General features: G+C 40.7%; 1 protein-coding gene across 13 annotated transcripts in view; it reads left to right on the plus strand.

The window, feature by feature from the left end:
• Positions 1-23,495, plus strand: part of eys (eyes shut homolog) — a 259,527-nt gene that overhangs the window by 87,992 nt on the left and 148,040 nt on the right. For 12 of the 13 annotated variants that reach the window (XM_054798574.1, XM_054798573.1, XM_054798572.1 and 9 more), the window contains 4 exons: positions 725-913; positions 5,886-6,007; positions 7,573-7,694; positions 8,737-8,996. In XM_054798574.1, the coding sequence (XP_054654549.1) occupies positions 725-913; positions 5,886-6,007; positions 7,573-7,694; positions 8,737-8,996 (693 nt within the window). The remainder of the gene's footprint in view (positions 1-724; positions 914-5,885; positions 6,008-7,572; positions 7,695-8,736; positions 8,997-23,495) is intronic. The other variant, XM_054798582.1, reaches the window with a different exon arrangement.

Raw genomic sequence — 23,495 nt, forward strand, 5'->3', positions numbered from 1 at the left:
TATAGTGATACAATTTCATAGAACAAATGCTAGAATTTGAAAGGGTTCTAAACGTAGGTCAGTGCTTCTGATGGGGTTAAGGTCACCTGAGAAGGCTTTGCTATCCCTGACTGCACGCCACTGATTCATTCATATTGAACTATTTAAATTTCCATGTATACATTTTGCACAAAAAATAACATATACAACTTCAGTCATTTCTCGTTCTTGAAAACAGGGGCAAGCTTGTTGAGTTACGTGAAAATAATGTGTTTAGTTCTTTAATTTGACTGAAATTAATGGTGCATTGTTAGTTCTTCGTGTTCTTCAGGAATACATGCACACGTGCATGTTTCCATCACTTTGTAGGGCATTGCATTAAATCAAATTAATATCCCGCAGCCCACTCGCAACCACGTCTTGCCTATTACAGCTTAATACATCTTTAATGGCCTCCATTTTACAATCTGCTGAGCAAGGAAACACATACCAAGAGCAATAATGTATTTCAGAATTGTGGGGGAATTTAAATATTTAGAAACACTAATAAAGTTAGATTATTGTGTCTTTTAGGAAAACATTGCCAGTTTTTTGGTCTGAAACAATTGACTTTGCTCTATTTTGTGTACAGCACCTAATAATTGCACAGCATGGAATCTGTCATGGGGACATGTTTAAGAAACCCAACAATCAGAGTACAGTCTTTATTTCAACAACGCTGTATGCTCCTGTGTGTTCACTCCAGGTCTAAATTGCGACTTCTTACCGTGTGAGGCCAGTAACCCTTGTGAGAACGGAGCCCTGTGTGTGGAAGAGTTGGGCTACCCCTTGGGCTTTCGCTGTCGCTGCCGCAGTGGATTCACAGGTCCCCGCTGTGAAATCAACATGGATGAGTGCAGCTCCAGCCCATGTGTCAATGGCTTTTGCTATGATGGTAAAAAAAAACACTTATCTTGCCAAAATGTTTTTAATAACGTTCTTGCACTGTGACTGACAGTTTACAGCTGGGTCAGTGCTGAGGCTAATAAGGGTGTAATGTGAATGGCGTGATGCCATCTGATAGGACAATCTAGGACGCTGTCTGCAAGAGTAGGCTTAATTATTTGGCTAACATGGAAGGAAATGTGTTGCTTTAATTTTCATAATTGGAGATAAATGTTGAACAAATAATGCGAAGAAAGATGATGCAATGTTTGTGGCTGTGCTGCCTTGCCATACGATTGAAAAAGATGTACATCAGCTATATGTAGCGACTGAACAATGTCAAGTATTTTTACAGTTATAAACTCACCTAAACATTCCAATACGATCCCATACAATAACTATATCTAAATCTCTGCTTTTACAATTATATCTAGAAATACAGAGCTGGAGACAGCCACAATGTACCTCCTTGGGCATATACAGTATTGGATTTTCTCATGCATTCCAAATGGATGAAAGCATAATGGGAGTATTTATGTGCTAAACTTTCTCACTTTGAGAGCTACTTTACATTAATGGTCATTTACATACAAACACCCATCCATCCATTTTCTATACCACTTGTTCTCATCAGCGATGCAGGTGAGTTGGAGCCTATCCCAGCTGACTTTAGGGAAGTGGTGGAGTACACCCTAGACTGGTCGGTTGCCAATCACAGGGAACATACCTTATTTTCCAGACTATAAGTCACACTTTTTTTTCATAGTTTGGCTGATACCGTGACTTACTGTATAGTCAGGTGCCGCATACACACGCCTGATCAAAATGTTAAGACCATTTGAAAAATTGCAAGAATTTATATTTTGCACTGTTTGTTATTAAGGACGTTCTAAGTAGTGCTTCAAAATGCAAAAAAAATGATTGGGCGTCAGACAAAAAATGTTTTGAGTAAGTAAAGTTTTAAGAGTAAGTAATTTAACCACCACTAGAGTGAAATAGGCTGATCAAACGTTTAAGACCACAGCCTTTAAAAGCCAAAATTTAGATTCAGCAGTGCAAAACATAAATTCTTGCATTTTTTAAAATGTCTTTTGAACATTTTGATCAAGAGTGTATTTGGTTGTTTGGTTGTATAGTTGGACCAGCCCGCCTCTCGCCCAAAGTCAGCTGGGATAGGCTCCAGCATGCCCTGCGACCCTAATAAGGATAATCGGTATAGAAAATGGATGGATTGATGGGTTGAATGGTTGTTATTCTGGCAACACCTAGTGACTGCACTAATTCATTGAGTTGAGCTTGTGACACAGTTAGGCACACAAATTGAATGATACAGAGCATACCGGAGGCTTGTTGTTACTGAATACTTTCAAATACACATCTACCTTGGAGGCTATGTGTCTGTATTTAATGTGCAACTTTGACGATGTGACTCCTGTGTGGATTAAGGAATATATTTTAGACAGCAGTCTTTCATTAGGACACTATGTCTAGCTTGGAGATTGTAGCTGCTGTGAGATACAAGAAACATCTCATGGATCCAAAGCCACCTTGTGGCCTTCTCTGTGGCTTTGCTCACGGATTGGATGGCCCTCTTCTTGGCCAAATGACTAAGGACTTTATAAAGTAGACGACCTGCAAAACCTCGACAACCAACTTCTATAGGCTCATAGAAGGTTCTCCAGCCTCTCTCCCTGCACTCCTCCACCACTTCCTGGTACTTACAGCGTTTCCTCTCATTGGCTTCCTCAATACGCTCGTCCAGGGGCACCATGAGTTCCGGAATGATCAGATGTCCTGCAGCCTTCCAAAACAATTATCATGTCTGGACGGAGACTTGTTGTTGCAATGTCTTGTGGGAACCTCAGCTGTTTTCCCAGGTTGACCTGCAGCTGCCAGTCAGAGGCCGTGTGGAGGAGGCCTCTTGTTAACTGTGGGCGCACCCAAGGATTCTCTCCATCTTTGATGAAGAGAAGGAAGGCTTCCTTGGAGCATGATGGGGTTTGATGGTGTTGATGGCTGAGGCTAAGCGCTCAACAATAGGCTTAAGCACCTGGTCATGTTGCCAACAATAGCGACCATCAGCCAGAGCCTTTGGGCAGCAGCTGAGGAGATGTTCTAAAGAGCCTCTTCCTGAGCGAAGAAGGCAGGAGGGTGTCTTGCTCTTCCTCTAGACATGGAAGTTCGCCGGGCTTGGCAGAGCATCATAGACAGCCTGCACCAGGAAACGGACCTGATAGAAATCTGTCCGCAAGATGTTTTCCCAGGTGATCCTAGGCTGCAGTGCACTCTCGCACCTTGTCCACGCTCCCTGCTGCCGGAGTCCCAGCACCCTGCTCACTCGCTCTGCCTCCAGGCCTGCTCTGACCAATTCCTGGAGTAACTGGTTTCTTTTCTTACTGTGGGCCTGGCTGACTGGGGTCTTTGGAAAGTACCCCAAGCCCGGACTGCCTGACACCACAGTGCTCTCTAATGCCTTTTGTCTCAATGTGACTTTGCCCGCTCCACTGCTTTTCCTGCCTTCCATTTCCTTCCTGTTTTCACCTCAATGCCACCTGATGACATCTTGCTGTCCCTGGACTCCCTGTACTGTAGGGCTTCTCTCATACATACCACCATGAATTCTTCAGCGAGGGGGCTGATGAGGGCTTTGTTGAGTTCCAGTTCTTGCTCTCTTAGGGAATTGCTCACTGTGTCTCGGAGTGACTCACTTTCTCTGTTGAGCACTGAAGCCAGCCACTTCGCTTGTCCCTGAGCAGTTGTTTTGTGAAGCCAAAGGGATTGGTGATGATGGCTGCTCGCTTCCTGGCTCTCTCTCTTCCTCGTCTCCGGTGCCGCTCTGCTCTGCACAGGATCATCAGGTTCTTCCGCAGGATGTTTTGAAGCTCTGCTCATGGTTGCTTCTCCTCATCAGTAGCTGTCTTATACTGTTTCTCAATGATACGAAACTCCTGGCGCAGGTGATGTATCTTGTTGGCCCTGCGGTTCATGGTGTTGGAGATGGGCTTAGTTTTTCCTTTCTCTGCCTGCCCAAATCTCTCTTAGGCATAGCTGAAGATGATGGTAGTCATCGTTTGAAATCAGCTGTCAGCATCTCCTTTGGCTGTGGCTTGGATGATGTTGGACACGTCTTTGTCAAACTGTAGCCACTCACTCAGTTTGCTGGCTGGCAGCCACTTAATCCGCTTCGGAACTACTCTGCTGCGATTGGGAGGCTCTGATACGTAGAGGGACTGGGCTCTGTGCGTTACCTCCTGGCCAGGCTCCTCCTGCATCTCACCAGGTTCAGGGCCTGTGCGTTGCACCTCACTATCCCGCTCCAAACATTTAATTCTGCTCTGATGAATCTCCAAGCCATAATGATTCTTACACAGCTTTCCGCAAGTACATGTCATGTTCGTAGTCTGTCCGTTTGCTTGGGTTGTCAACCTTTGGTCTGTCCAATTGGAGATCTCATCCTCCCCCCTCTCGGGATCTTCTGGGGGCATCTCTCTGTAGGGCTTTCCGTAACTTGTTTGGGTTCTCTCTGACGAAAGATACAGGCTGGGGTGCTGTCTTTCCGTGCTGTCAACTGTCTCTCCAGTAGTTGACCAAACTGTTTTTAGTTGTCACCTAGTCTATTTCTAGGGGCCACTGGTTACGCCAGACTTTAACTATACAAAAAGCATCTAATGGATGCACTGGGACACGTACTCAATGATGTATCCTGGGATCTTTTTTTTTTTTATTATTACTTATTTTTTGACTGATGCGACTTAATCTCCAAAAGAATGTTTAATGTTATTGTTGCTTCTAAACAATAAAAACTGTAGCAGCTGTTAGCTGCTATATTGTTGTCACTGCTACAACAAAACAATTGACAATGTTTTATTGACAAGTGAATGCCAATGTGCACGATTATGTGTTTAAAAAGGGGCTGGATAGCTCTGATTTGATTGGAAATAAAAATGTGTGGAGAATTTGGTAATTACACTTTAATCAATGATTCACTCCATGGAAAGAAAAGTCGTAAAATCAGAAAATATTGTTAGACTCAAAGTAAAAAACAAAAGATGAAAAATTAAATTGTATCAAACTAAAACATGTTCCAGCTCTCGATCACCTTTTATGTAGTATAATGATATGCTGTTTGATAGACCTTAGCCAGCTGTTCAGAATAATCTTGATTGCAGCCAGTTCACTGCAGGTCAGTGACAGCGGGCCTCTAGACCTATCACCCCGTCATTGGGGAGAACACCACATGGCTGAGATGAGTAATGCTGCTGCCACCCAGGACCTAAAGCATTTAATGAGAGTAATAGAGACTACATACACCAAGACAAAGTGACAGCATAGATTACGTGGTAAATCTTTGGGATAATGAAGAATCCTGGGACCCTGACTGGGGAAGTAATAAATTCACTCCTGTAAGAAGCGCAATTAGATCTGTCACTGGTTAACTGTGCACCAATGTTGTGTTGTAGAGCTGGAGTGATGCATCCCTTGTCATTAATAACTAAATCACAAGGAAAGAATACATAATCAGCCGTGAAATAGTTCATGAATTGATTCAAGAAATTGGCATCTGAAAAAAAAAAATATAACAGCCTTGAAATGTGCTACTACCTTCACATTGCGTCACCTGCACTGCATAAGGGTGGAAACAAATGACAAGCCTTCAGGGCTTTTATTGAGGAAAAAGTGGGATAAGTGAAAGGAGGGCGAGGGAGGGAAAAAGGCCGATGGCCAGACAGCTTAATTTAAAGATGGTTAAAGTGTCGCACCCCGTCAGACTGATGCATGGAGCATTGCCTTGTCACATAGATTCAGCAGGCTGCCTGTTAAGAACAATCCATTTATTTTAACCACCATTTAAACACATGGCACCACACTGAGATATTGCTGATGATACTAACAATTAGCTGTGTAGAAATCAACCTACAGAGAGTCAGTGAATTGATGTTGCAAGCTGCTGTAAGTAAACTGCTGATCTTGTGTCATTCCAGTTGTAGATGGCTTTTATTGCCTTTGCAATCCTGGCTATGCTGGGCTGCGATGTGAGAAAGACACTGATGACTGCTTGAACAGCCTGTGCAGTCGCAACTCAATATGTAAAGACCTCCATCTGGTAAGTAGTACATTTTTTTTTCCCCTTTTCTGTTCTATATGGCAGTATAATGGAGTGATGTAATAGACTTTAAAAGGGCCTTAAAATGGAAATGCATCCCATAAATCAGCACAGTTGGTAATTCTCATCACATATGGATTCAGGTTGAACACATACGGTATTGCGAATTGCCTTTGATGACCATAATGATTTTACTGTGTGGAAGCATTTGTGTTGTAGTATAATATACTGTACACAGCATGTGTGATAATGTTATTAATTGTGTGTCCAAAGGATGGAAACAAATATTGTAGCATGTGTCAGTACCATAAGGATGGTGTGCACTGGCAGGCTGAGGGATTTATGCACCATCTGAGTGTGACTCACTTTGCTACCTAGAAACATCATAGGAACGAGAAATGTCTCATAGGGTGAATACCTTCAGAATGTCACAGAGCATGTTGGAATCATGTCTCCCTCAATGAACCACAGCTTCCCAGTGCCAGACCATGACACTACTTCCACCATGTTTGAAACAATTATCTATTGCCAGCTATTTCGATAATATTGAGTTATCTTAACTTATTTTCACTGGACTAGTACAGTATAATTCTTAGTGATTATTATTACTCCAGTGAATATTTTCTACATTGGAACATGCCAATGGAATGTATTTATTTATTTTACAGTCCCTTTGCAACTCATTATTAAGATAATGACTTTTTACCCTCACACAGTGTTGTTTACAGCCCAGCCATTCCTCTCTCTGAACAGTGTCCTATAGAGCATATTTTTTGAGAATTGTGGTCCCTGAAGGTGACTTAGCAGCAAAAATGAGATTATATTCTTTTGCCAGGGGTAAAGAATCCGAATATCCTGGAGGTACCTAATTTATCATGAGATGACTGCACCCAACACCCCACGCCACCCACCCACCAGCCATATCAGGGAAGAATTTAACAGCACCCGCTCCCGTCCCTTAATATGTGAAATACTGATTAACATGCAGCATCCCTAAACTAAATGTTGGCAATAAGGAATCTTGGAATAAACCTTTGGCCACACAAGCACATTCATCCCATATGCAAAGTGCAATTAAACTAGTCGCTTGCGGTTGTACAACAAACCATTAATCAACCTTGCTATGATTAATTGTACGAAAGCATTGCAATGATGAAATGTGGTTTAGTCTGTAAAAAAAAAGAAGTAACAGAAGTAATGTTCTAGAAGTAATGTTCTAGAAAATTCCTATCCACACAAAATATGCAGATGACGACGTTGTATGCCTGATGGAACTTACCATATGCCTTGAATGACATCAGTTGAAAAAAAACAAGCTTTTACAGCAGCATCCACGGGGTGAGCAGTAAGAGGAATCCATAGGCAGTAATGTACGACAAGAGTGACTCTTCCGCAGTTCCCAGAGGAAATGCATATTTGATGCGAAAGGGGGATTGCACTGTACAGTGCATTTAGGAAAATTATATGGCAGCATTTGTATAATGAAATGTAAGAACTTGAAATAGGCAATATGAATAAATATAAGATGTTCTGTCAGTTGTAATGCTTTGCTTTTTGTCATGCAGAGTTATGAGTGCGTGTGTCACTCCGGATGGGCGGGAGAGTACTGCCAACAAGAAATTGATGGATGTTTGTCACAGCCCTGCAAAAACAAGGCCACCTGCACAGACCACCTCGACGGCTACAAGTAGGTGCATGCACTAGCTCGAGGGCACTACCCTCTCCAGATGCATCAGTCACTTAATCATAAAAAAAAAAAAAAACAGATAGCATTATGTCCTTCCACTGGCAAAGCATGTAATGAATTCAATATGGCAGGTAAAACAAATGAGTCAATCACTGGCTCGCAGCATGAAAAAGTTTCCAGGGGATGTGTGACTCATTTGAGGAAGAAAGGCTTTATATCTGCGCAGCTAATAACCACCCTCGCTGGGGAGGCGACAGACTGCTCCAGCTGGGAAGGAAATGCAATGTGGATTGGTTTAGTGCTCACTGCCACCAAGTGGAATATTCACCTGCTGCTTGACTACTGGAGCGCCTTCACATACACTCGCCCTTTTTCTTCATGATCTCAAAGCTTGATACACATTGTATCTATGTCCTCTCTGCTCCTCTAATTGGGGGGGGAGTTCTTGGATCAGGCGGTTGTCTCTCAACTGGAAGCTTGTAGGTTCGATCCCCGGTGGCCTTGCAAAAGCCCTTTGAGTACCATAAATGGAGAAGGATAGCACCTGGAGAAACCTATAAGCAGCTGTAAACTAGTTTGTGTGAAGGCTGAAAAAGTACCAGATGCATTTTTTGTATTGGTATTATTATTCCACATCACATTATAACAGTGCTTCATAGCAGCAATATCTCACAAAGGCTTCTAATTGAAATGATGTAGTTTATTCAGCAAGGGTGAACTAACTGAAACCAAAATAGCTTATTTCTTCAACTGAAAGCGGTGCCTCCCTTTTTTTTCTCCTCCAGTGTTGTGTGGGTTTTTTTTATGTTGTATGTTTAACCTTAAATTACGTAAGTCTGCCTCTGTCTAACCTGTCTAGTATTTTTTATTCTGTTCATTAGGTATTAACAATTATTACTTATTTGTGTCAAGTAAGATAAAATATATCTGTCCATTTTACTCAAAGTTTTATCTATAATGTGATTTTTTTTAAATTTGTAATTAAATTTTAATTATCCAGTATTTAATAAAAATGCCATGTCTTCTTTTTGGTATTTCCAAGGTGTTTGTGCTCACCGGGCTGGACAGGTGTGGATTGTGCTGAGAAAGTGAATGGGTGTGAATCCAGGCCTTGTCTAAATGGAGCTCGGTGTCAGGAGTCACATGTACCTGGGGAATACTTCTGCACCTGCCCCCCATTTCTGAGTGGCCCCTTGTGCAACCAGTCTTATGACCCATGTGATCCCATCCACAATCCGTGCTTGCACAACTCCACCTGCCTGACACGCTCCAATGGAACGGCTTACTGCACATGCCCAGATGGTGAGTGCGCACATCGTCTCAATAGTTTCTATTTTTGCACACTCTAGTGTAACTACACCAACAGCTTATTTCATTTAGCCAGTCAAGCTAATTTAAAGCTCATTTGAAGTGTTGAAGTGCAATCTTTCCATAAAACTGTGTTTCATAATGGAGACGCTCATGTTTCAAATTAGCTTCACCACTGAAAACATTCCCATTTGGTAAATTTTGGTAGAGTGCAAGAGTGATTAGACATAGCATTGAAAGTGCACAGTGGTTCAGGACTCCTCTTCCTTGTACTTTGTAAACATCAACTGCTTGTACTGTAACTTGGGGTGTTATATAGTGGTGTTATTTCATGTCTAGAGGGCTCTCATAATGTTAAAAGCTGTACTTAGAAGGTTATAAACTAGTTTTCTATGCTACAACTACAAAAATATTATATTTAAAAATAAGGAATCCAATTTCATGGAAATTCGCTTATCATGGTCTGGACTGGAACAAAATAACCGTGATAAATGAGGGATTACTGTACATTATATAAATCATGACATACAATGATTAAAAACCATGAAATGAATAAAACATTTTGCAGCATTTAAATCCTAATGAAAACTGACTGTTTTGCGTGCCTCCCAAAAGTTGCTTTAGCTGTCTATAAGAGGGTAAATTAAAAAACATTAGGGGCCCTAGCACAGAGCCCTGTCAAACCTCAAACAGACTGTTTTGAAAGATGAGAAACATTTTGTCTAGCAAACTCATGCATACAAAGTTAATAACTGTATTTACAAAATTAATTTTGCTAACTAAAACGTTTGTCATAAACAACTGATAAACTATACCAACTGCCACACAATCACATATGGCCGTCCATCCATATGGTCATTGTTTGCATTCATTTGTATATTTTACCATGTTTTACCAAATGTCCATGAACACTTGGACTGTGCAGCTAATTTCGTCCCTGTTGCCCAGCAAACTCCACACTCTTGCAGTGAATTTGCAGTCTGCGTGAAGGCTAAAACAATTAGTTTAAACACAAACTGTCAGATAGCGAGCACTTAATGCTAATGAGCTAGGCTTGGGTTGAACTGGTGATTTAAAATCATCTCAAAAATACAACAAAAAAAGGACTTGTGGAGGAAATTGGACATTCAGAAATAATGCTTTACCAGAACATTTTGATGCTGATTTTGCTGACCTCTTGAGAGGTTGGAGATGATACGTGAGGACTGCTCACATATACTGTATCATGTGTGTTGCCAAATGGCTCTATCAGTGCAAAGTGGGAGAGATGTTTCCAGATATAAATAGAGTGGCTGGGTTGGTTTCAGAAGGCTTCCTTGGAGAGGAATAAGAAATGAGGACCTTGCTGCATACATTACACCAAGAGCTTTGCGTGGGCTTGCTCGTTTTCACTTCACACAAGCATGATGACTCACTACTCCCATTATTATTCAACATAAATCCATCCTACATACATAGCTACTACTCAACAGCTCATGGCTTCAATCCAAAACAATGATTTTAACAATTACTTAGCATTCAGATGTGTCTTTTTTTATTTTAGTTTTTAATGGAAATTGTGTGGGATGTACAGAATTTCCATTGATATTACAATTTGTGTACAAGAAACTGCCGTTCCATGCACTCAAAGTGACCCTACTAATAATAATAGTAGTTATGTTTAATAAAAGTTATGTTTATTTGACAAACTATGTAAACAAATGAAGTTTAATATGTGCCGAAATAAAAGGTTTAGATTCCATACTATCACAATGGTAATGTTTTTTCGGCTTTGCAATTATTTTATTTAATGCAATTTTTGACACCAGGTCACTATTTCCAATGTTTCTTTTAATTCTAGCTCTGTTTATTACAGTATATGACATGAATTGTTCCTCACATTTCAAAAAAACAAAGCACTCACTTGCTGGCGATAGTTCAACTCCACTTCAGAGGAGAAACTTTTTCATTTCAATCAACTCAAACGTGCACAAAATGAAAAATTACATTGCGCCTGGTGCAGGGATACATTGTGATTTGTGAGAGAGTAACACCGACAGAAAATAAGTCCTCACTTCACCCTTAAGAAATTATGCACTTCAATTATTATAATACTTGCAATTGAAGTAATGAACATCTCCACAGGCAAAAACAGGCTTGCATCTGGTAAGAGTCTTTGGTGTGACAATCTGCGAGGTGGCTGTCGAATGCTGGTGGCTGCCCAGTATGCAGAGACAGAGTCGATGTGCAGATAAGAGTCTAATACAGCACGAGCAGGTGCAGGTAATCACAGTAATATAGGTAAAAGGTGACAGAGCAAAAAGGCTTTGTGAAAACTAAAACAGATGAGTACTTGGAATTCAAGATTCAAGAGAGTTTTATTGTCATGTGCATAGTAAAACAGCAGTTATACCATGCAATGAAAATCTTATTCTGTTCATTCTCCCAAGAAAAGAAAGAAAACAAATGAAAGAATAAGAACATAAGAAACATAGACACATAAACATATATACCAATAAATTAAGCAACAACAACAGAAGAGACATTAATACAAATAAATAAATAAATAAATAAAGTGCTATGAGTGTGTGCGTGTGTTGCGTGCGGCGTGTGCGAGTGCTTCGTTGAGGAGCCTGATGGCCTGTGGGTAAAAGCTGTTTGCCAGCCTTGTGGTCCTGGACTTCAAACTCCTGTAGCGTCTGCCTGACGGTAGGAGTGTGAATAATGAGTGTTGTGGATGTGTGCTGTCCTTGATGAGGTTGTGTGTTCTGCGTAGGACTCTAGATTTATAAATGTCTTGCAGTGAGGGGAGGGCTGCCCCAACAATGTTCTGTGAGGTCTTGATCACCCACTGGAGTGCCTTCCTATCACGTGTTGTACAGTTACCGTACCAAACAGTGATGGAGGCGGTAAGGACACTTTCCATAGTGCATCTGTAGAAGCAACTCAGGATTGTGGTGGGCATGCCAAATTTCCTCAGTCTTCTCAGGAAGTACAGTCTCCTTTGGGACTTCTTCATAATTTGTTGGGTGTTGTGAGACCAGGTGAGGTCCTCGCTGATGTGTGTGCCAAGGAACTTGAAGGTTTTCACCCTCTCCACCTCAGTCTCATCAATAAACAGGGGTCTATGCGGCTCCTTTTCCCTTGTTCTTGGGTCAATGATCATCTCTTTAGTCTTATCTGTATTGAGAAGGAGATTGTTATCACGACACCAAGCTATGAGGTCCGCCACCTCTCTTCTGTATGATGTTTCAACACCACCAGTGATCAGTCCGATGACTGTAGTGTCATCCGCAAATTTAATGATGCTGGTGTTGTTCTGGGAGGCCACGCAATCGTAGGTGAAGAGCGTGTAGAGGAGTGGACTCAGCACACACCCCTGTGGGGTCCCAGTGCTCACAATTCTTGAGCTGGATGTGCGATTGTGGACTCTGACTGACTGGGGCCTGCCTGTGAGAAAGTTAAACACCCAGTTACAGAGGGAGGGAGACAGGCCAAGTGTGAGGAGCTTATTTGTGAGTTTGTGGGGGCAGACTGTATTAAAAGCAGAGCTATAGTCTATAAATAGCATTTGTCCTGGCCCTGTAGGTGAGAAAGGGCTGTGTGGATGGCAGTGTTGACTGCATCATCCGTGGACCTGTTCTGGCGATATGCAAACTGTAGAGGGTCCACAGTTGCCGCCGGGATGCTCTTTTTGATGTGGGTCATGACTATTCTTTCAAAGCACTTCATAACAATAGGAGTGAGTGCTATAAGGCTATAGGGAATTGCCAGCAGGTGGGATAGAACATCTAGGTGACAGCATAGATGTGAAGATGACAATGACCTGAAAAGGGGAATTTCTCGAATGCACACTTAAACCAAGAGCACATTCAATCACAGACACTCCAGCAAATACACACACATATATTAACAAGGAGACTACAACGCCATTTTGCATTGTTTCTCTTCTCAGTATTACATCAAAATCATAAACATGGCGGTTCCCTTAACATTAACTTTAGCTCGTTCGCCAGTGCCTGTCACTGCGCAATACGTACCCACGAATGCAATCGGTTCAACTGGGTTCTACGCATTCGCAGAACGCGTCTACTGTACATCTGGTTGGCCTATTTTTTTAGCAGTCACATGTTAGGCATGTGTAATTCAAGATTCAATTCAAGAGTTTTATTGTCATATGCACAGTAAAACAGGTAGTTATACTATGCAATGAAATTCTTGTTCTGTTCATTCTCCTAAAAAAAGAAAGAAAGAAAGTGAACACAAGAAACTGAATAAGAACAGAATAAACAATAATACCAATAAATTAAGCAACAACAACAGAAGAGACATTAATACAAATAAATAAATAAATAAATAAATAAAGTGCTATGAGTGTGTGCGTGTGTTGCATGTGGCGTGTGTGAGTGCTTCGTTGAGAAGCCTGATGGCCTGTGGGTAAAAGCTGTTCGCCAGCCTTGTGGTCCTGGACTTCAAACTCCTGTAGCGTCTGCCTGACGGTAGGAGTGTGAATAATGAGTGTTGTGGATGTGTGCTGTCCTTGATGAGGTTGTTTGTTCTTCGTAGGACTCGAGATTTATGAATGTCTTGCAATGAGGGGAGGGCTGCCCCAACAATGTTCTGTGAGGTCTTGATCACCCGCTGGAGTGCCTTCCTATCACGTGTTGTACAGTTACCGTACCAAACAGTGATGGAGGCGGTAACGACACTTTTGATTGTGGTGGACATGCCAAATTTCCTCAGTCTTCTCAGTCTTTATGTTCATGCATTTAAAAAATAACAACTACCGCAACACTTGACGTCGCAGAAGCGCTGTCGTAAAAATTATCAGAAGGAGGAAATGACGGAGCCCATGCGCATGTGCGGGACCAATTGCGTTCTGGGTACGTATTGCGCAGTGACAGTGCCGTTAGCGTTAGCATTAGCTTGTTTAGACCTCATTAACTTGAAATACACGCATACACCCTAACACATACACATTCCCTAACACCTTTAAACATTCAATGACACACTCATAAGCATAAACTACTTCTTTGGAAGAACAAATACCTGAAAAGGGGAATTATTGAATCAGGACGAACGGACACAAGCCACGTTTGTAATGACTGAGGAGGAGGAAGCGAGGTGTCCTTAATATGACCCAAAAACCCTCCAGTTCTACAATAACTCTTACTTTTTCTCTTACAAGAACATTAAGCCAAAAATATTTAAATGTACTCCTACTGCTGCAACTAACAATTCCCATTTTAAGCATGAAATAGGTACCATATGAATATTAAGGCAATTCCTGTCCTGCGGAGCATGACACTTTGGCATGTATTGATGTGACTCTTGACCTCAAGTATCCTAAGATTTTAAGAAATTAGTTGTTGCATGACTGCTGAAAGGGGCAATAGGGCACAATATCACATTAAAATTCTGTGCTAAACACACCAAGTGAATACTGACCTAATATTGGTATGAGCCTGGAGTTTGTTTTCCAGAGGGAAGATGACAATAGCATTGTTTTATGTGTGTGAATGACTTTTGCGGCGTGTTTTTACCACCAATGCTGTTGTGGAACGTTCTGGGTAGTTCCTTTTAACTTTAACTCATAATGACATAACTATCTTCTCCCCACGGACACACGCCTGGTGTGGCGCATTGTCATTGAAGCAACAAAACAGCATTTAACCCTTTGCAGTCTAAGGTAGGATTTTCCGCTTTGTCCGTACCTCGGTATTTTGGCTACGGTTTTGGTCTGGTTTCACTGTGCTATTTGTTCATAAGGAGAAGAACTTTTTTCTCCCAAAATTCTTTTTTTATTATTATTTATTATTATTGCATTATTTTAAAAATGAAGCATGAAAATGAAATTGCAATCTACAGGCGATTAATTGTCTAATAAATCTGATTCTCAAATAAAAAATACAAATATTGATATAGCATCCAGAACGTTTGATGTGTGGGCCACTTTGATGTGTACATTAATGATGTTAAAAAACAATCCATTGTAGGTCAGTATATTGTACTACTGTATATGATATATAAAGTTTGTGTTACAGGTGACAAAGCAAATTAGTGAAATATCTAATAATATATCTCATTTGAAAGAACAAAAAACAAGCTGTGGGTTGAAAATGGCCCCTGGACTGCACTTTGAATGCACCTGGTTTGAAGTATTTCCTTTTAGGAGGTGCAAGTGCAACAATAAGGGTTTGAACATTGTAATGATTATTTTATTTTTAGTGAATGTCCTTATCTGAAGGGACGCTTTCATGGTTAAAGCTTTCAGCACCGTTCTCATTATTACTGAACAACAGCAGCACACTGCTTTCATCTTATGCACAGATAGCTGTCTGTTTCCAGAGGTGAAATGTTCAAAAACACGTGCACCGTACCTTGACGTCGGGGCCAGGAGGCGAGGGGACCAACCAGCACGTGAGGGGTCCTCGCTGCCGCCGTGTATCGCAGACATACAGTATGCCAGAATGCCTGGCCTTTTCTTCAAACTTTTAGGCAGACTTTCCCTCACAGTGTGGGAAATGGGACATTACGTTGCAGGGGACGGCCTTTCGCCAGCCTGGACAGGCGCATGTGCACACACACAGTGCAAAATGTACCGCCAAAGTGCTAGTCTATAAGTTAGAGCGTCCCGTGCAGGGCGAACAGTACACAATTTTACCGTGTGCAGTACCATCCCTAGTGTCGACCTTTATACTGTATTTCGTCTTAAAAACTGTTATCTTACTGTTGATTTCATTTTTCAGTACAACCTCAGGTGTGACTGTACAGTTATTTCATCTTGTGTATTAACCAGGGCTGCGAAAAACAGCGTGTTAACGGCAATAACTCATTTATGTTGTTCATTTTGTTAACATTTTTTAGTTTAAATAAAGCACCCGCATGAAGTCATGAAGTCCGACACGGTTGAGTGAAAAAAGAAATAAACTTGAGGCTAACTGATTAGCTCGCTAGCTTGCTAGATAGCAGCCGTCTCGAGCCCCTGCAGCATAAGAGTTGCAATGTGGTGGAAACAAAGGATAGTAGGAGTGTAAAGGTGACTGGAGGGGTGTTATTTCATGTCCACTGAGCTCTAATAATGTTAAAAAAAAACGTATTTAGAAAGTCATTAACAGGCTCTAACTACAAAAATATTCCATTTACTAACACTGAATCCAGCCGCACGGTGGCCTATTGGTTAACATGTTGGCCACACGGTCAGGAGGTTCGAATCGACGATGTTCTCCCTGTGCCTGCGTGGGTTTTCCTCCCACATCCCAAAAATATGCATGTTGGGTTAATTGACGACTCTAAATTGTCCATAGTTATGAATGTGAGTGTGACAGGTTGTTTGTACTCTATACACCAGTACAAGGTGTACCCCGCCTCTCACCCAAAGTCAGCTGGGATAGGTTCCAGCATACCCCGAGATCCTAATGAGGATTAAGTGGCATAGAAAAAGAATAACATTGAATCCTACATCGTGGAAATTATTTTAAAGCATTCGGGTCTGGAACCATTTAACCACTATAAAAGAGGGACGACTGTATTTCACACATAGTGGTAAATGGTGATTAATCATGATTAATTCATTTGAAAACTGTGATTAATTCGATTTCAGTGTTTAACCATTTGACAGCCCAAGTATTAACACATTAGGCCTAAAGTCTGCTTAAGGTTAAATTAGATGTTTTGTGTATTGAACCATTTTAGAAATATAAAATGTATAACTTAAAACGTATGTGCAAAATTAGCAAACAACAAAGTAAAATACTTAAGTATAATAAGTAATAAACATTATAATTATTTTGATGTTTCTCTTGCGGCTGAATGGTTTTTTGCGAACACCTTTCATTATGATGCATTGTGCATTTTGTATTGAATTTCACAAGCTTATATATGTGTACCTATATAATGTATACAGTGTAATATTATGGTAGTTGAATCTTGTAAAATTGTATAAACTTCAGAAACCTACAAAACTGACACCAAGTCAGTGGGATACATGACCAGCATGTGAAGTCTGTTCCTATCGGTTTTGTTTGTGGAGCTTTTGGGTCAAATCTGGCTTTCGAAACCCCCAGTAAATTTGGTCCAGCTCTATATTGACTCACTTGCTTCCTCCTGGCTTATGGCTGCATCTCTTGTGGTTGTTACAACCAGCAGCTTCAAAATGCACCCTCGCACGTGTGCACAATACAAACAAAATGATGCCCCATTCATCAATAGTGCGACGAGTTGTCAAAAACCCTGCAGGGTACCTTTTAATGAAGTGTGTGTGTGTGTGTGTTTGTGTGTGTGTGTGTTTGTGTGTGAAGCTCACAGCTGGTCACGCTTGCTTTTTCTACCAATTTCAATGCGATATAATTGCATCATTTGAAAAAGGTTAATATTTGTTTAGGTTACTATCAGGAAAGAGGTGTGTCAGCAATGCTGCTTATCAATCGGTGCAGGGGTTTGTGAATATTGATAGTCACGTTTGGTTCAGGTGAGTTATATATCAGGTGGTTTAAACCACATAATTCTGTGTGGACACAGGCTACTAGGGGTGTAATCAAAATCTGATGTTTTGGTTAGGAACATTCGGCAAGGTAGGGTACACCCAAATGGTACACAATGAGCGACAGACAGGAAGTGTTACTGTCCATAAACAAATACAGTGCAGCCCAGTCTATGGCTAGCAATAGTGCCAAGGAGAAGTCAGAGCTTAAAAACTCCTTTCTGTCGTTAAAGTCTCCTATTTGGGAACACTTTGCCTTCCCAGTGAAATATGTAAAAGACACAGGCAATATTGATGGACAGACGAAAGATGTGCCGGCATTGCGCAGTAAAGATCTGGGACGGGGCTACAAGCTGAAACGATAAATGCTGCAATTCAGCCAATAATTAACTTTCATTTCCTAAAAATAAAATAATTTAGGCTGTTCAAACTGTTACTGTTGCACAACAAACATTGTAAAGTACTATATATATATATATATTTTTTTTTTTTTTTTGAGAATTGTATTTATTGGAAAATTACCTGCAAGCAGTTTTGCATTTGTTGTTTATTTTATTTAATCATTAAAGCTGTTTACACAAAATCTAAGCAGCGCAGCCATGCCTTTAAAGGAAAACACTTTTTCTCTTAATTTTACAAGGCGGCTATCTAGAACGTACAGAAAAGGGAAATACGTGTGTTCTTGTCACACATGGGGATTGTGGATGGTCCGTGATGATCGTAATTCTAAAAAAGTGCAGTTTCCCTTTCGGCCACTGTTCAGTTCTGATGCCTAGCTTTTTTTGTAAACAGCTTTAATGATTTGTAAAATGGCACAAACATTAAAAAAAATGTAAACTGCTTGAAGGTACCGTAATTTCCAGTGTATAAGCCGCTACTTTTTTCTCACACTTTGAACCCTGCGGCTTGTACAGTGATGTGGCTAATATTTGGCTAAAAACTACATTTCCTTTGATGCTTAGAGTGGAGCTTCAGGATAATGGAAGTGGAAGCTAATATGAAGTCTTATGCAGCGATCTCTGACACATCTTAAGCAAGTTTGATCACATGTAGAATCACTACAGCTTTTGTTTGGACTGCTCGGACTGCCAACTGTCCACTATCACCAACGGGTTTCGAAAGAATGAACTGCTGCGTGATGAAGAGGATAACTCAAACTAAATGGCTAATTTGCTGAGAGACAAAAGTGACTCCATGAGCGACATCAAAAGAGAAAGAGAGAGATTCACAAAGTGTTTGACAAAGGAATTATGAAGCTGTTCAATTCTGTCTCTGAAGAAGACGACTTTGGTGGTTTTAGTTCCCAGGAGGAGGATGAGTACGGTGATGGATAACTTTTCTGGTAGGCTACTGTTTAACTACTGTTTAACATTACACGCACTGTTTAACTAGCCATATTGCATACGCTGTTCGGCCTATATATGTACATATCTTTTTTTATTTTTATATTTAGTGGGTGTGGCTTACATACCGGTGCATAGTGAAATAGTGATCTATAGTCAGGAAGTTATGGTAATCCTCCAATAAATACAATTCTCAAATTTAAAAAAAATCCAAAAAAGTGAATTTTTCTTTTAAAAGGAGGTACGTACTGAATCTTGATTATGGTGTACACTCCACCACTACAGTTGATACCGTAGATCAAAAATTAACTGTACAAGCAATGTTTTGTAACACTGTAAACCATACAAGTGTAAAAATAAGTTAACAACTGAAGTAATAAACGATAAAACACTCAACATTGATTGTATTGAGGGGTCATTGTGTTTTGATGGCTTCCTTAATTGATTATTTGGGCTCAAACTGCAGAGTCACTGCCTACATTATGTTGTGGTAACGTCAGTATGAATCAGACTAAACGGCATCCATTAGCGGGGGCCTATAGGGAGCAGTATTAAAAGGATTTGTACAACACCTTCGGAATGGAGGTTAGTTTTGTCTACACAGGTGCTTTGTGCGAACCTGCAGGCCAGAATAAAGAATGAAGCCACAGTAGAGCAGAAAGAAAATGCAATGAAAGCACTAGATGGAGGAAAATGTGCAGTTGTTGCTCCTCCTATCACTGAATCTCCTCTGAGCTGTTGGCCGGAAGGCCGAAGTCACGGTGCCTGTCCAGCACAGATGTTCTACTTGGTTCTTAATGAGGGGACGTCAGCAGGGAGCAGCAGACCCGAGAGGAAAACAACCTGAAAAGGCGAGTGTTAGGGCAGAGGTCAGGGTGAGGGTCAGTGGCTGACAACCACAACAAATGAAACAAACAGGAATAGCATCTCTCAGCACAGATTAAACCATGAGGTACCCTTACATCAACCTACTAAGGCGTCAATGCCCTTGCTTAGTTGGTCCACTTTTGGAGTTTGCCTAACATACTCCGAAATGTAGTCGTGATATGACACCTGCACCTTGCTTAGAAATGGCTCCAAAGCACTTCCCAACTTGTGTAAATCACTGTTCTTCACTAAGCTCCTTAGACGTTCCCTTTGTTCTGAGTATTAATCCATCCAACGATTGCTGTCGTATGTCATTTTATGCTGGCAAAGAGAAATTATCAACTGCAGTCAATCATGATTGGTTGATTGACCTGTTAACAAGAAGTTAATAGGGCTTGGCCTTATCAAGTTAAAAGACACTCTGGAACCTTCACGTATTAACATATTGAGATGAATGTACTGTATGTATGCGACACGTTCTCTGAAACTGCTGACTAAAAACCTGACAAGGGAGTCAACATCCAAAGTTGGGGTGCACTCAAAACTTATTTTTTGCAGTGTTCAATCAATATCGTAAAAAGCAAAAAGATAACTGGACGATGTTAAGTTTATGAAAAATAGTGTCAAACAAAAAATTGTACTCACAAACTGTTCTGTGATAACAGTTGTGATGATTGGACACCACATGATTTTTAGATTTCAATATATAATTAACATTCTATTCACGTAGAGTAATTTGGCCCCTTAACTATAGCCTAGCTTCTTGCTTTGCAGCTCGTGTGTGTTAGAAGCAAAACAGAAGGCATTCAAGGCGCTCCCCACGCTAATTAACGTGTGTGATGGCGGAGGACATGAAAGGTAACGATCATTATTGGATTTCCAAAGTTCCTGTACTTGGTCAGTATTATCGCCCAATGCCTCAACACCCCCTGTACAACCCACAGCCACCAACCAGAAGCCTGACGACAAAACCCACAAGGGTATGGGATCTGGGAATTGATCAACAGACGTGATCGTTCTATTAAAACTGGCTCTATGCCAGTCCAGTACCAGAGAACAGCAAGTCGCACAAAAGGCACCAAAATACCAAACCGCGCAATACACCCTGAGAAGGCCAAGCCAAGCTCACCCACACCGTGCATACCCAACCCAACCCGAGATTCCTCCCAAAAGCCCAACATCCCCCCAACAAACCGTCACTTATATTAACCTTTTTTTGGACATGAAGCAAAACAAACAATGCTAAAGGGTATCCATGAATGTACTGTACTGCACGCTAACCAAACTATCTGTTTTATATACAGTATGTGAATGGTTTGACGTTGTTTGAGTTGGATTGTCAGACAATTTAACTCCAGATACAGACACACAAAAACTTCTCCGGGTGGTTCGCACCTTTGCTAATGTAAAAATTCCATATCCTCTTAGACAATAAGAAGGTTCTCTTACTAAGAAACACTTTTGAACATTAGTTCGTTTGGCAACGCATAATGAAATGCAAATGCAATTTGTACCGTGTGATATTTAACAAGGTTGTGCATTTTTAATAGTTCGGACTGAATGAAAAGATGATTTGATGCTCTAAGTGTCCAACCCTGTGAATGACTGCTCGTTTTTGTGATATGAATAGTGGAAATATTGAAGATTGATAATTATATCATCAATACACTAACAGTAACCCCAATGCAGTTAAGCTTCACATTTTGGAGTGGCCTTTTATTGTGGCACACCTGTGCAATAATCATGCTGTCTAATCAACATCTTGTTATGCCACACCTGTGAGGTGGATGGAGTATTTATGAATGCTCGCTAACACAGATATAGACACATTTGTGAACAATATTTGCGAGAGATAGACCTTTTGTGAACATAGAAAAAGGTTCACATCTTTGAGTTCAGCTCCTGACAAATGGGAGCAAAAACAAAAGCGGTGCATTTGTATTGTGCAGTTACAACTTCATTGGCAAATATCTGCCAAACACAAATCCCGTATGCTGGGTTGGATATGCACATGATTTTATGATGTACTATTTTTTTTTATCAACTGAGATGTCACAAAAGTATATTAAAAGTATATTAGAGTATATAAAAAAATAAACATTGTTGCACCATCCACTACCACACAGTGACCACAACAGGTATTATATACTGTGTGCTCAGAGAGATGGCAGCAGTAATTTATATGATTTTGTGTTGTTTGCAGCGGTATAAAACTGCACTGCATCATCCCATCGTGTATTACAGTATACTGTATTTTAGTCAACCAATGGAGCTCAGCGAAAGGGACACAAAATTACAAACACCGCTCAATACGATGCACTGGTTCAAGTTTTTACTAACCTTGAAATATGCCCGTCTGGCATTTCAAGGGTGTTTCTTGCAGGTGGGAGCAGAGGTGCAGTGAGGTGGGATGTTCATTGAAATGGGGCAGCACTGAGCCAGTTGTGGTTGAAAGCTATTTCTGGTTGAAATTTGGGTCGCTGAACTTGCACAAGAGTGCAGAATTCAAAGAAGAAGATTTTTTGACACAAAGTTGCTTTATTGACACGTCTGATCTTTTGAACAATGCAATATCAGTCAATTTCAAGAGGTTTTATTATCATATACCTTTTACTGTACGTGCGAATAAAAAACAAAACATCACCCTCCGTGGCTCTGAATATTCCCAGAGGTGTTCCTGGCCAGATGGAGACCAAACCCCGTTGTTTGCATGGCATGCCACACTAGGCTTCACCTTCCATAAGATTGAGACTGTGTCCAAGCAAACAGTTGGTTAATGAGCAAATGTGAAACTGTGCCAACACGAGAAGTGACACATAGCTAATGTGATGTTGGAAAGGATGACTTGAAGAGGCCATTCCGTTCATTTAAAGCGGTAATTTATTAAGTTCTTGGACACCACAGGTCATTTAGCGCGGATTTATTGCATTTGAGAAATAGATTTTCTTTCAGCATCTTCAAGAACTACTCAATTCACAGACGAGTTTGTTTGGATTATTAAAATATATGTATATACAGTATACTAGGGCTGTAAATCTATTTGTGATATAAGCTGTCTAATAATAATTAGTGTATTTGAATCACAGTTTATGAGATGACAGTTTATGAGATGCCCACATGAGCCACAAATGTTGTCTGTTGCTTTCATTTTCTTGTGTTTATAGATTTAACATCATTTAAAAGAGCTGGCCTTATTGTTTTATGGTTCATATATACAGAAAAAATACATTCAAATCTTTGTTAGACATCTTTGTGTGGAGTTTGCGTGTTCTCCCCGTGCATGTGTGGGTTTTCTTGGGGCACCCCAGCTTCCTCCCGCATTCCAAAAACATGCATGCTCGGTTAATTGGCGACTCTTAATTGTCCATAAGTATGAATGTGTGTGTGAATGGTTGTTTGTCTTTATGTGCCCTGCGATTAGCTGGCGATCAGTTCAGGGTGTACCCCGCCTCTCCCTTGAAGTCAGCTGGGATAGGCATCCAGCATACCCCCGTGACCCTAGTGAGGTAAAAAGAAAATGATTGAATATACATATGCAGTATCAAAAACATCTTTAGGATACCTGGTGGAATACATGGTTGTCTTCTAGGACCATGTGTTAATTTATTGAAGAGAGAGTGTTTTAATGCCAGCTGACATGTCCAGAGTCTTGCACAGTGTATCAGCTTCAAATTTACTATAGAAGTTCAAAAAACAGCAAACCGAACACCTTTTAAAACTAGGGAACATTGTACAGTAATCCCTCATTTATTGAGGTCAATTAGTTCCAGACGCAACCTCGATAAGTGAAGTAGGATTCCTTATTTATAAATCAAAATTTTT

Source organism: Dunckerocampus dactyliophorus, chromosome 14 (assembly GCF_027744805.1).
Source record: "Dunckerocampus dactyliophorus isolate RoL2022-P2 chromosome 14, RoL_Ddac_1.1, whole genome shotgun sequence".
NCBI lineage: Eukaryota > Metazoa > Chordata > Actinopteri > Syngnathiformes > Syngnathidae > Dunckerocampus > Dunckerocampus dactyliophorus.